The 14,557-nt window shown below is 42.9% G+C and overlaps 1 protein-coding gene across 5 annotated transcripts in view; it reads right to left on the reverse strand.

Annotated features, from left to right (window-relative positions):
* Window positions 1-14,557, reverse strand: part of PDE4D (phosphodiesterase 4D) — a 436,186-nt gene that overhangs the window by 117,782 nt on the left and 303,847 nt on the right. For all 5 annotated transcript variants that reach the window (XM_076362675.1, XM_076362676.1, XM_076362678.1 and 2 more), the window contains exon 3: window positions 4,909-4,945. In XM_076362675.1, the coding sequence (XP_076218790.1) occupies window positions 4,909-4,945 (37 nt within the window). The remainder of the gene's footprint in view (window positions 1-4,908; window positions 4,946-14,557) is intronic.

Consider the following 14,557-nt stretch of genomic DNA (forward strand, 5'->3'; position numbering starts at 1 on the left):
AGGTTTCCAGGGTTGGTTTGTCTGAAGCCTTTGACCATTATTTAACAAGAACATGTCTGTAGTACAAGGGCAATAGTTTATTTCTTTTTTTTCCTTATAAACAACTCATTTGTTTAAAGGCAGACTTACTTGAAGAGGAGGAAAGTTTCACAGAATACTACTTAGTTCTTTAAAATGACCATAAAAGCATTCGTGTTTGGAAGATAATAGTCCATTCAAGCCTAATACTTCATGCATAAGAAATGATTACAGAATTTTCCATTTACATTTCAGCCCCCACAAACCTCAAAGGACAAATGGAATGAGATTGTCTAGACTGCCAGGAAAAATAAAAGTGGCTCCTTTAAGGGGCGCAGTTGATTTGGGGACTTAGTTCAGAAGGCCAGAGTAAGAGGAAGGTATGATCTGAGCAGGTGGGAAATGTCTGCAGGCTCTTACAAGCTTTGCATATTGGGAAAGATGACATAAATGAACTACTTCCTTTCTGGACTTAATTTCATGCAAGACAGCAGCTAGTGGAGGCAGTAGGGGAGTCTCTTCTTGTTATAAGTGACGTAGGCACTCTCTTCTGAAGGTAGCTGGATAAATGCAACAAATTTTGTACCATGTAAGGATAATAAGATGCACCTCTCCAACTAGGGAGAGGCAGTTCAAGCTGATGTCAGAGAGGAACCATGAGTTGTTTGGAACCAGACTGGGAACGGGAGGAGGCAGCAACACTAATCACTGGTGTGTCTTTGCAGAAGTTGCCCATTGTGTTTCTCAGCCCAGACTGGGCTTGTTCCCTGGTGAACCCATCCCAGGAATAACAAAGGCGGGAATGGGAATTTGGGTTCCAGAGGTCTGAGTCGAGGAGGATACAACACTCTTTTCATAGCCCCTTAAAGTTATACATGAGGTAGGAAGGGGGTAGGAGGCTGAAGAGAAAAGAAGGATTTAGTGAAAGCTTGTAACAGACAGAAAATATTCAGGAGATAATAATGACTGGCAGTGTTCAAGCTGTTGTAGGTAATTCCCAAATGAGTTAAGATAATAAAAATAAACATACATTTGTTGCCTAATTAGTATTAATTTCATTATGTTTTCCTTTCCAAAGATCAGGGGGCAAACTCACATATTTTACATTCAGCATGGAATAAAAATAATTATATATGCCATCAAATTTGCATGCCCAGGGTATAGTGACACTAACAAATGTTGTATTTAGATGTTGGATATACACGGATGGAAATCGGGCATGAACTGAGCAGAAGGGGAAAGAAGATCTTGGAGTTCAAAAGTTCAAGAATGAATACAAAAAATACAAAGAAAAACTGCTGAAGTATGAAAATATTGTAAAAGGAAAGGATAAGTTGAAGGTGGAAGGAGAAGGAAAGCATATACAGAAAAAAGTTGTGCCTATTAAGGTAAGACACACATTTTAGTGACTTGCAGTCCATTTTCAGTTCTCTCTGGCCAATCTGCCTGGGTTCAATTTATGTGTGCCAGGATGCTGAGATTGCTTGTATGTGCAATCTGAGAAACAGTATTATCATATTACCATATTATCAGACAAACATATTATCAGAGAAACATATCTATGTGGCTCCCAGAGCTGTCTCAGGCCATGAAAAAACATAGTCGGTTTTCCTGGCTGCAAGTTGCTACTCAATAAGCTCTGTTAGACTCAAATTTGCTGTATATTCAGGTGCACTGAGAATTGGGAACGTGTACAAAGTAGCTAAGTGACTCCTCGGTGAGTGATCTCAGGTACAGCCATGCTTATTAGCTCTGCCTCTGCTGGACTGCAATGAATGACTCTGTACCTGCTGGGCAGGGCTGAGTTTCAGAAAGGTTGGTAGGCTAGGCACAATGCCACGTGAAAACATGAACCTAGCTGAGGTATGTGTTGGATCTGAAATAACGTGACATTTAGCACCTGGGGTGCCGGGGAAAGAAGTGTGCAGAGCTGCAAGGTTGCTCAGGTCCAGTTACGAGTAGAGGCTAATGAGCCTTGCTCGGTCCCTGAAGAGCAGTGAGGGAGTCTCTCCACTGTGCCTAACACTATGCCCACTGACCAGATTTTTCCACTGTCTGAGATATTATGAATCTCTCCTTGTTCAGAAAGCAGAGACTTGACTGTTTGGTTTGTATGTCCTTCTATTTGTTCTTCTGGCAGATGAGATAACTGTTTTGTAGATCCAGGGGTGAAATGTCCAGAATCTGCCCAGCATCCCAGCTGCTTTAGCATACATGCACGTATTTTGAGTTTCTGCAAGTGCAAGGCGTTCCCACATACGTAGCAATGAATGTAAAAGTTACAACAAAAACTTTGGCCATTGGCTACAGTGGAGCTAAACAACTGGATTTATTGTATAAAGATACTAATATTTATAAGTCTATTATAGTATAAGTACATAAAATAATATTTCAATTTTTTATTATAATTTGCTTTAAGTGACAGTTTCTCTGTCCACAGTGGTTCCACTTATGCTTAATGTTTCTAGAGTTAGATTTGTGAGCAAAAAGCAACCAGTCACCTGCAAACCTCTTTAGGTTTAATTAATTAATTAGGTTTTAATTAAGTAAATAATATTATTTTCAAAATCAAGTTATATACAAACAGTTGCAAGTGAATTAAAAATCAAACTTTTTTGATAATAAAAAAACTACAGAATTGGTCCTTAAATTTCAAATCACTCAAAATTATTTTATTTTGAAAAATGAAATTGTACAAATAATTAAATTACAGCAGTTGCGGTATATTACAATATAGGGAAGCGCAGCTAATAATATCCTTGTGATAGGTTTTTTAATTTTAGCTTACAAAATACCATTCTGGTAAAAATAGTAAATTATGTTGTCCTAGGGCCAGATTCTATGTGGTGGACGCAGCGTGCCACCCTGCCTCCAGTTAACAAATGCAGCCACACTACCATGGTGATGTGCTGAATAGTAACTGAAATGCTAAAATTGGAACTATTACCACCAGGTGGCTCACGATCAGATGAAACAAGACTCCTGATCAATTGAAGAAAATACGGACGGATTGAAATAGCTGCAACATGTGTCCCACATGCCATGAACTACTGCCACAAGGAAGCCCTGAATGGATTAAAATAGTGCTTTGGCTGCTTGCAACACAAAAATGCATCTACATGATGAAATATTACTCTAGGAAGACATTAAAAGGGTAGTCTGTATGATGTGTAGTGCTACACAGGATCCAATTTCTGAAGTCCTGAGTGAGGTCCTAATACTGCTAACGTAACTCAGAGGGGCGGGCCCTGTGTTTAGCTGCAGATGCAGTCTGTGAGCAGGCCCCACTGGGCAATGGGATTTTGCATATTCAAATCATTTTTAGAAAAGAGCTACGTTTTTCCTGAGAGTCTAATCAGATGTCACTTCCCCTGTATTAGGCACGCTCTCTCAACTGCATCTCAATTCCCCCTGTGTCAGGGAATGTGACATGTGATTAAGTCACCCTGTGGGTGGTCTTTCTCCTGTTCAATGCAAAGGAAAACAGGTTGATTTAAACCACTGCTAACAGGGTTTTGCACTGAAATACTTAAAGCTCTCAAATAATCAATTACAGCACCTTGGTGCGAGTAGCAGTAACATTCAACTGCTCCTGTTCTAATTGCTGAAGCACGTCCATCAATGCCAACAAGAATATGAAACTGCCCTTAAAACAAATAGGGTGTTTTGTCCCAGGAAAAAAATAGCCACAAATGGGGTGTAATATTTGCTGTTTTTCTAGGCATACTATAACCTGTCTTATCCATGTGGCATTAATTTATAATAAAAGTTCAGGTGACAATAAACATGAACTCAACTATAGTAAATATTATTGGATTGCTTGACCACCATGCAATTTGTATTTTTTCTGTGCTCAAGACTTAGGGTTGTTTCCTGAGGAACTAAAACCAGAAGTGGTTTTACATTTTTTTTCTTGTTTTTCCTGTAATCTCTTCCGTAATTGTTGAAGTATATTTACCATTTGAGAGATCTTAAAGTATTCTTATAAAAGACCCTGGCTTAATCTTTTACCTGCTAATAAGAGATGAAGGTATTCTTCATATTAAGGATTTGATCAGCCAGTGTCTTATAAACACTGTATCTGCTTACAATATAATTAAATACATAATAACCTATTAAATGAATATTAATTAAGAGGTGATCATTAGACCAAAGCAACCTGCATATTCAGACGGAAGTTGGACACCTTCTTCTTATTTGAGACTGCTGTGTGACTCAACCTTTCTCTTTCCATTCACCTTCAATCACATATGAGTTCGAGATTTATTTTTTCCCCCTGTAGTTACACTGAATTAACTTTCATTCCTATCTATTACAGAGTAAAACCGGTCATCATGAGTTCGTATCAATGTTAACTTCTCATACATGACAAGACAGCTCTATTGCTAAAAATTGTGGAGTTTTGATCTAAATTATATAGAATTATGAGCTGATTTTATAAAACAGAATCTGAATGGAAAAATCAAACACATAGAGATGGTTTTGTAAAGGAACATAAGTATTCTGGGTAAAACTTATCTTGCATCTAAAAACTACCTTGTATTGAATGCATAAAAGATGTTCAAAAGGAGAAATTGTAATTATAAAAAGCAGGAGAATAACAGATAACACAGATTTGTCTTCATCATGACTGTCTGCTACAGTATTTGATAAGAGATCAGCTGAAGGTGTTTATTGTATTGTTGCACTTCAACTTCTCAGCTAATCAAAAAGCATTAAAAAAGAGAGGTATAGATAACAGTGGGAAGTTTATGACTTTCTGTTTAGACATTTTTTTCCTGTCTCAAGCAAACATACCTTATATAATATTAACAATGGAAAACAACTGGTTTGGCCATATGGCCTTTAAATTGCAAGATCATGTGAGAAATATGGCAAAACTGTGCCTACCTGAGCAAATGGTGTCACAATCAAGTCATCTCCATGTCTGAAAAAATGAGCAGAGTTGTAAGTTAGGTATTACTGAAAACTTATCTCACTGCTTTAACAGAAAGAAAATCAGGTTTTACAGTGCACTGTTGGTAACTCCAGTTTTATTCTTCAGCAGTTACTCACTACCACTGCTTTACATATCCTTTAAAAAGTAAATATCAACTTAGTTATTGCCCAACTGCCTGGCATGTCTATGGGATGGCTGATGAACCAGCCGGTTTCTGCGCTGGGGGTTGGGCAGGTGACCGACTTGCCCAGGACCGATCTGCAGAGATTTCATCCCAAAGGATGGAGCTGAAAATACCTAAAGCGACCCCATTGAGGGTTACCAGCAGGTTTGTAAGCACTGGACGGGTGAGTAACTGCAGATGGCTGGGCAGCACATCGCAGGCGAATGAAAACCTAGTAAAACTTTCAAACTGACTCACACCTCTGTAGCTACAGGGGGTGTGACCGAGTGTGTGCTGTTGCTGTGGCAACCTCACCCACACCACAGGGTGACATACGGGCACGGTGCCGGGATGACGCACCGTAGGGGAGATGGGAGGAAGGGAAAGAGGGGTTCCTTCGCTTCAGCACCGAAAGCTGCCACTTGAAATGGTTTCCAAAAAATACAGTCCTGTAAATACAAGTAGCTGAAAGGCTGTTGATCGTAAGAGTAGCATCTGTAGCACTGAGGATATGGGGTCAGACCTCTCCAGGTGACCACAGGAACAGGGAAAACATGGAATATTCAGTTATCATATCTAGTATATGGCAGCAATCAAGATGAAAAGAAATTTTCCAAAGACAAAAATCCAATATGACTCCGGTTTTAATTCTCCTGTATCTTCCTGCAGTGACTTTATCGTGATGAGTTACAAGTTGCAGCTTTCAGCAGAAATTACCATTGCTTTGGTGCTATTTTAATGTTATTTAAGCATAAAATATGAGTATTTAGCAATGGATTTCAAGTCCATGAAAATCTAATCAGAAAAAGGCTTTCTGATAAATGGAGAAATATGATTTGCATTTGAGTTGCTACAACATCATTCTTATAATTTACATACTGTCCACAAAACAGTAATGTTTTTGCAGGTATTGCAAGAACCTAATAAAAAAGCAGAAATTACAACCAGAGAGCCTGTAAGGACGAAACAAAACTCCCCAATATTCAAAATTATCATAATGCTTAATATCTGTGTAGCTGTTTTTATTACCATTTCTTTTATTCCTGTTACTTGAAATAGAAAAATGGATTTTTACAGACCCTGTGGAATAAGTCTGCACTTTTAACAAGGTCTTTACAGGAGTGGTTGGAATAAGGTGTTGCTTCGGGTGCAACCACAATCCCAGCCTGGCTGGAAAGCGTTTAAGCCTGATGCTCACTCCAAACCAGAAGAAACATGGCACCATGGGCAGAACACAGAGGCTTTAATTGCCCAATGAAGCCAAATCCAATCAGTTACTAGAGACATCATGAATCAGCCCAGGGCATTAACAGGGGAGTTAATGACCAGCTGGGTTTAGTACCTCTTCACGTTTTCACTGGGTCATGAAAACATCAGGAAATGCCCTAGACTATCATTTCTGATCAGGATTGCTTAATGAGTTACACAGCTACACAAAGGCTTCAGCACAATAAGCTACATACATAAGCTTCAGCTAATAAGCCACATCCATCTTTTCCTTTTCTCTCCTGTTCTCCACTTAAATAGCCATAGTGTGATATGTATGCTGCCTCACTTCCAGAAAAATTATGCTCTTTGTCTTCAAATTCTGTGAAATGGTATTATCTGCTGTGTGACAGCTGGCTTACCTGTTCCTCAGTAAAATCTGTTCATTTCTTCCCTTTTATAAAGAGTATTTTTACTATTTGCATATAGCTACTCCATTTTCTCTTCTGTTTTGACGCTTAAAAGAGGCACAGCTGTGTAGAGCAAGGAATCCTGCATTAGTCATCTGAATGACTTCTGCAAAAATGGAAGAGCCTAAAGCCTCAAGTAAATTATTTGCCAGTCTTCCTCATGCCTACCCACTTTATCTGTTACTCGGGTTGTTTAGGCAAAAAGCAAACAAAGGGTTGAGCAAATTCTTAGAAATGAGTGTGTTTTCTGAGCAATCAAATTCTGCACAGAAACCGTATCTAAAATCAATATGCAAACCCATTTTTTACTGATCTAGTCTAATTTCCACATTTGGAAATGATGAAGGGGCGGAATCCTGGAGATGGAAAGTTTTACAAGTAGCAGTAGCACTGGACAAGGAACAAAAACTTTAAATTGTTTCTACCTGTAAATAAGCCAGATAGAGTAGAGCTAGTTCTTTCTAGCGTCACAAGCATCTGTCAGTTGCAAACACTCTGAATGCCCAACATATGACACAAACGCACAAAATATTCACCAGTGCTTCAAATTCCCAGGCAACTGCTACAACATAGTTATTAGCTGTCAAAGTGTAGATTGGCAAAACTATGAAAATAGGATGGTCCTTCTTCTCACCATCTCCTGTGGGCTTCCTTACTGGAGGTGGTACTTTCTTGCTCTTCTTCCCATTCAGTGCCCCTGTTTGCCACCCCTTGAATGCTGAGGCACTTCTAAGAGGCAACAAGGACATGTTTCTGGGCTTTCTGCCCTGGAGTTTTTTTTTCTTTTCTATAAAATAGCATGACCCCACTCCTCTAATTTTCAAACTTCACTCTACTTGAGCTCTTGTTGGACTGCATTTCATTGAGGAACACTGATAGAATAATGTAGCTTGTTTTAGAGGAGGCATTATTAAATATTAATTTAATGCACTGAGATCAACCCCGAATTTAATTTTCACTTTTCAAATGCTCCTTGTGTCAAAAGCAACAATTCCTGAAATCATCATTATTTTGGTGAAAGCGTGTTACTGAAAGTACAGATATTCACAGCTTTTGCAAAGCAGTTTAGCACACACCAGACCCACTTGAACAGAAAAGCAATTGCATAGTGTGGTGACTGATCTTTAATCCACATTGGGTCAGGAAATCTGGAAAAGGTGAGAGTGCTCAAAAAGGGAGCAGACACGTCTAAAGTGTCTGTTATTTTTTGTACAGAAGAGTAAGAACGTATGATTCAGTTGAAGTGCCATGAATCCACAGTGTACTGTGGTGTAGTAAACACTACAATGTATGAGTGTCCTGCTGTTTTCCTCTTCAGATGATATGGAAGCTGATAGATGATTCTGTCTAGATTCTGGACAGGATAGTGCCACACATCTATACACGGAAGCAGCAAGAGGGAGTGTAAACCCTGTGCAATATATCACAAGCTTCTAAATATACACAGAGCTGTTAACTTTTAAGGTTAGAAGAAATTGTTCACATCAGTGTTAGACTCTGTTAACTACAATGCCTGGCATACTTGTTCACATCTTCATTTTTCAAAGGAAAGACAGATTTGAAAGCAGAATAATTTTCACATAGCCCCAAAATTTAAAATTATCAAATCCACCATCATCAAAAAAGACTGCTAAAGCACACAACAATCCACGAGATGAATCGCTGTTACAAAAAACACAGACCAAGTTTCCATTAGCAGACCAAAGATTGTATAAGACATTGCAACTTATTTACCACATTAAAGTGATGAAGCCTGGCCTTCTGCAAATTTTCTGGGTTTTGCTTCCTAACCTTTCCTATGGGACATACTTGAACTCACCCCATATAACCTATGATGGTCCCCACCCTGGAGAAGAGATAGAAGTGCTATGCTAAGTCAGAAGTTAGATGAACATGTTCAGCTGACTGTTGCCAAATAAAAAGTACAAAAATTTTGCTTCCTTTCCTCAAGATTGGCATTAATTTGTCTCCTCTATCCCAATTACAGGACAGTAATTAACTTTGCCCCCACTAAAAAGGAACTTAGAGATGCATGCATGGACAGACAGAGAAGCAGGCAGAAAGATTAACACAAGGATAGACAGGGTGACTGCATAACCTTTACTTCTTAATCAAGTTGGGATAATTTAATTTAATCATCTAATAAGAGGAGTAGCTAGAGAAACATTCTGCAGACCTGCTAGGATGCAGTTAAAAAAGAGAGGGTGTTTTTTTAACGTGGTCAGAAAAAAGTCAAGATACCCATTAAGAAGGAGTGAGTCCCAGACCTTAGAGACCACTAGAAATGCGAGTCTGCAATTGCCAGTGCGGAGCTTCACCAGGAAGGTCCTGAATAAGGTTTGTCTTTGTAAAGGTCATAGTAAACTCAGATTAAGACTTTCTAGGCACACGTGAAGAATACCAAGTCAGTGATTGTGAGGACACGTATTGCAGATGGGAGACATAAACAGGATAAATAAGACCTCTGTCTAAATAGAGGGGGGGAAATGTACAAAACATATTTACACCAATTTGACACATACCTTTTCATCGACAAGATATGGTCAAAATAAAATTCCTGGTTAATCTTGATACAATTTTTATAGCATAAATTATAAGACTAGTGGAAAGAATCTTGACACTTTGTATCAGTTTAAAGCATAGAATCATACAATCATAGAATCATTAAGGTTGGAAAAGACCTCTAAGATCATCGAGTCCAACCATCAAACCAACACCACCATGCCCACTAAACCATGTCCCTAAGTGCCTCATCTACACCTCTTTTAAATACCTCCAGGGATGGGGACTCAACCACTTCCCTGGGCAGCCTGGTCCAATGTTTAACCACTCTTTCAGTAAAGACATTTTTCCTCACGTCCAATCTAAACCTCCCCTGGCGCAACTTGAGGCCGTTTCCTCTCGTCCTATCGCTAGTTACTTGGGAGAAGAGACCGACACCCACCTCGCTACAACCTCCTTCCAGGTAGTTGTAGAGAGCGATGAGGTCTCCCCTCAGCCTCCTTTTCTCCAGGCTAAACAGTCCCAGTTCCCTCAGCCGCTCCTCAGAAGACTTGTTCTCCAGACCCCTCACCAGCCTCGTTGCCCTTCTCTGGACACGCTCCAGCACCTCCATGTCCTTCTTGTAGTGAGGGGCCCAGAACTGAACACAGTATTCGAGGTGCGGCCTCACCAGGGCCGAGTACAGGGGCACGATCACTTCCCTACTCCTGCTGGCCACACTGTTTCTGATACAGGCCAGGATGCCATTGGCCTTCTTGGCCGCCTGGGCACACTGCCGGCTCATGTTCAGCTGGCTGTCGACCAACACCCCCAGGTCCTTTTCTGACAGGCCTTTCCAGCCACTCTTCCCCAAGCCTGTAGCGCTGCATGGGGTTGTTGTGGCCGAAGTGCAGGATCCGGCACTTGGCCTTGTTGAATCTCCTACAGTTGGCCTCGGCCCATCGATCCAGCCTGTCCAGGTCCCTCTGTAGAACCTTCCTACCCTCAAGCAGATCAACACTCCCACCCAACTTGGTGTCGTCTGCAACCTTACTGAGGGTGCACTCAATCCCCTCATCCAGATCATTGATAAAGATATTGAACAAGAGCGGCCCCAGTACTGAGCCCTGGGGAACACCGCTCGTGACCGGCCGCCAACTGGATGTAACTCCATTCACCACAACTCTCTGGGCCCGGACGTCCAGCCAGTTTTTGACCCAGCGCAGAGTCCACCTGTCTAAGCCGTGAGCCGCCAGCTTCTCTAGGAGAATGCTGTGGGAGACAGTGTCAAAGGCCTTACTGAAGTCCAGGTAGACCACATCCACAGCCTTTCCCTCATCCACTAGGCGGGTCACCTGGTCATAGAAGGAGATCAGGTTGGTCAAGCAGGACCTGCCTCTCATGAATTGGTGCTGGCTGGGCCTGATCCCCTGGTTGTCCCGCACATGCCTTGTGAGCACCCTCAAGATGAACCGCTCCATAATCTTCCCCGGCACCGAGGTCAGGCTGACAGGCCTGTAGTTCCCCGGATCCTCCTTCCAGCCCTTCTTGTAGATGGGCGTCACACTGGCAAGCCTCCAGTCATCTGGGACCTCCCCCATTAAGCAGGACTGCTGATAAATGACGGAGAGTGGCTTGGCGAGCTCCTCCACCAGCTCCCTCAGCACTCTTGGGTGGATCCCATCTGGCCCCATAGATTTATGAGTGTCCAGGTGGTGTAGCAGGTCGTTAACTGCTTCCTCCTGGATTATGGGGGGTTCATCCTGCTCGCCGTCCCTGTCTTCCAGCTCAGGGGGCCGAGTACCCTGAGGATAACTGGTCTGCCTGTTAAAGGCTGAGGCAAAGAAGGCATTGAGTACCTCAGCCTTTTCCCCATCCTCGGTGACAATGTTTCTCCCCGCATCCAATAAAGCATGCAGATTCTCCTTGGCTCCCTTCTTGTCATTAATATATTTGTAAAAGCTTTTTTTGTTGTCTCTAACGACAGCGGCCAGATTGCGTTCTAGCTGGGCTTTTGCCTTTCTCATTTCCTCTCTGCACGACCTAACGAGATCCCTGTACTCTTCTTGAGTTGCCTGCCCCTTCTTCCACAAGTGGTAAACTCTCCTTTTTTTCCTGAGTCCCAGCAAGAGCTCCCCATTCAGCCAGGCCGGTCGTCTTCCCCGCCCGTTCTTCTTACGGCGTATGGGGACAGCCTGCTCCTGCGCCTTTAAGACTTCCTCTTGAAGATTGTCCAGCCTTCCTGGACCCCTTTGCCCTTCAGGACTGTCTCCCAAGGGACTCTCTCAACCAGCGTCCTGAACAGGCCAAAGTCCACCCTCCGGAAGTCCATGGCTGTGGTTTTGCTGCCCCCCTCCTTACTTCACCAAGAACCGAGAATTCTACCGTTTCATGGTTGCTAAGCCCAAGACGGCCTCCGACCACCACATCTCCCACCAGTCCTTCTCTGTTAGTAAACAGCAGGTCGAGTGAGGCACCTCCCCTGGTAGGCTCACTTACCAGCTGTGTCAGGAAGTTGTCTTCCACACACTCCAGGAACCTCCTAGGCTGCTTCCTCTCTGCCGTGTTGCACTTCCAGCAGACGTCCGGGAAGTTGAAGTCCCCCACGAGAGCAAGGGCTAGCGATTGTGAGACTTGTGCCAGCCGCTTGTAGAACGCTTCATCCGCCCCTTCATCCTGGTTGGGTGGTCTATAACAGACTCCCAGCAGGATATCTGCCTCGTTGGCCTTCCCCCTCATCCTTACCCATAAACACTCGACCGTATCATCATCACAATCGTTGAGCTCTAGACAATCGAAACACTCCCTAACACACAGGGCCACCCCACCACCTCTCCTTCCTCGCCTGTCCCTTCTGAAGAGTCTATAGCCATCCATGGCAGCACTCCAATCGTGAGAGTCACCCCACCATGTTTCTGTGATGGCAACTAAGTCATATCCCGCTGCACAATGGCTTCCAGCTCCTCCTGTTTGCCGCCCATGCTGTGTGCATGGGTGTAGATGCACTTGAGCTGGGCTATCGCTTTCACCCCCAGCATCGGCACGCCACCCCTAGGCTCATCTCTAGTGGGCCTGGTTTTATCCCTTTCCCCTTTCGAACCTAGTTTAAAGCCCTCTCAATGAGCCCCGCCAATTCATGAGCAATGATCCTTTTCCCCCTGTGAGACAGCTGGACTCCATCTGTCACCAGGAGGCCCGGTGCCGTGTAAACCTCCCCATGATCAAAAAAGCCAAAATTCCGCTGATGGCACCAGCCCCTGAGCCACGCGTTGATCAGGTGTGTTTTCCTGCTCCTTTCAGGATCCTTCCCTGCCACTGTAGGGACTGAGGAAAACACCACCTGTGCTCCCGATCCTTCAACCAGTCACCCCAGTGCCCTGAAGTCCCTTTTGATCACTGCAGGACTTCTCTCTGCAACCTCATCACTGCCAGCCTGTATAACCAACAGCGGGTAGTAGTCAGAAGGCCGTATCAGACCAGGGAGCTTCCTAGTGATGTCTCTGACCCGGGCCCCAGGGAGGCAGCAGACTTCCCTGTGGGATGGGTCTGGTCGGCATATTGGGCCCTCTGTTCCCCTCAGAAGGGAATCGCCTATGACAATTACCCTCCTTTTTTTCTTAGCAGAGGCAGTCATAATGCGTGGGGCTGCCTGCCTCACCCTAGGCGACCTCCTGGATGGACCTTCGTCTACATCCTCGATGTAGATGCATGATCATACTGGTTTGCCACACTCCTCCATTTGAATGAAAATCTCACTTATCTCCCCAGGGTAAGTACTGGCTGACACTTTAAATCCAACTGGCATAGTCTGTGTTGGATTCTCTGGCTACAAACTTGGGACATAGCCTATTTGAAAGAATAAAGCTGCCAACAGACTTTAAAAAGTCCTAGGGGACAGTGGCTGTCTGGAATCCCTGTGCTGTGCTCCACAGCAAGAACTAAGGCATTTGTCACATTTTCGCAAGAATTGACTTCATTTTTACAGAGTTGTTTTTGGGCATTTTTTTCCTTTTTTGTAATATAGAAACATAGCAAACATAAAGGCAAGGGAAAATCCATACTGTTTACACACAACATACAAAATAGGAAGGAAGGTGAACATGAAAGTGGTCTTCTCTTTGAACCAGAAAATCTATTGCAGACCCCTTTTTCAGTGTAAACATCTAAATTTGGATGAAACATGACATCCACTCATTCTGTATATAAGGCTGATTCAGACTTACTGTCCAATAACATGCTACAAATACAGCTTAGATGAGATATTCGTGTTTTGCTTGCACATACGCTGGAACACAAATATGCCACGTGCAAAACCACAAATGGAGAACAGAGAGTAAGGTGGTCGTTTGCCTTAATTGCTAGAATTTTTTTTTCTGCCTCAGTAACATTTTATAGGTGAAGCCAAATAAACACACAAGAAACAGATGAATTAGGTATGCTGAAAATATGCGCGTTGCTCACATTCAGATTTTAGCAGCAATGAAATTTGATTCTAGATTGCACTCTGATACAGTAATGGAAACATCAGGTTTCACTAGCCAGCAGAAGCTGTGCTCTAAGACCAGTGAACAGGAGGGGTGGCTGGCTGCTCCACGCAGCTTGCACTTTATCATCATCTACATTTGGAGAATCCAAATGGGTTGGTTTTGTAATACTGATTTTGTGGAGTCTGAAATCACAGCACTCCAAGTTAGTTTATTCTGCAGGAATAGTGCTTAAGTCATGTCATCTCAATTTCTAAAGACTTCAAAAACAATTTTCTAGTCCTAATATGAACTAGCCCAGGCCTGGTTCCAAAAGCTAAGGCTGACTGGGGATAAGAGGCACCTCTCAATGTTGTGCCTATATTATGGGGTGTGACAGAAACTGGCTTACAGCTTTTCCCGGATAGTCAGTGGGTTGTCAGTGATTTGCATCTCATTGAAAGGCTGAGCGCCATTTGGGGGATGACCAGGCATCTAAGGCAGGGGCTAGAGACTACAACATTGTGGGCAGGTTAGGATTTAGGGTTGAGAGAGCAAGCAATTGAAGTTGTTGATGGAGTCACGAGCTTCAGAGGAGGGGGTTGTTTTTCCCAGAGCATTTCTTTATTTCTGGGAACATGTACCTTAAAGGATTTTTCTGAAGAGCTACTTGAAACCACTTGTTCTATCACACAGTAGGCAGAAATTAGACCCTGAATGAAGCAGACTCTTGTCAGCTATTGTCTGAGTGTTTCCGAACATCACATTTTTCTATTGCACCGTGCAGTTATGTCCTCCTGATACTTCTTTCTAATAC

Source organism: Aptenodytes patagonicus, chromosome Z (genome assembly GCF_965638725.1).
Source record: "Aptenodytes patagonicus chromosome Z, bAptPat1.pri.cur, whole genome shotgun sequence".
Taxonomy (NCBI): domain Eukaryota; kingdom Metazoa; phylum Chordata; class Aves; order Sphenisciformes; family Spheniscidae; genus Aptenodytes; species Aptenodytes patagonicus.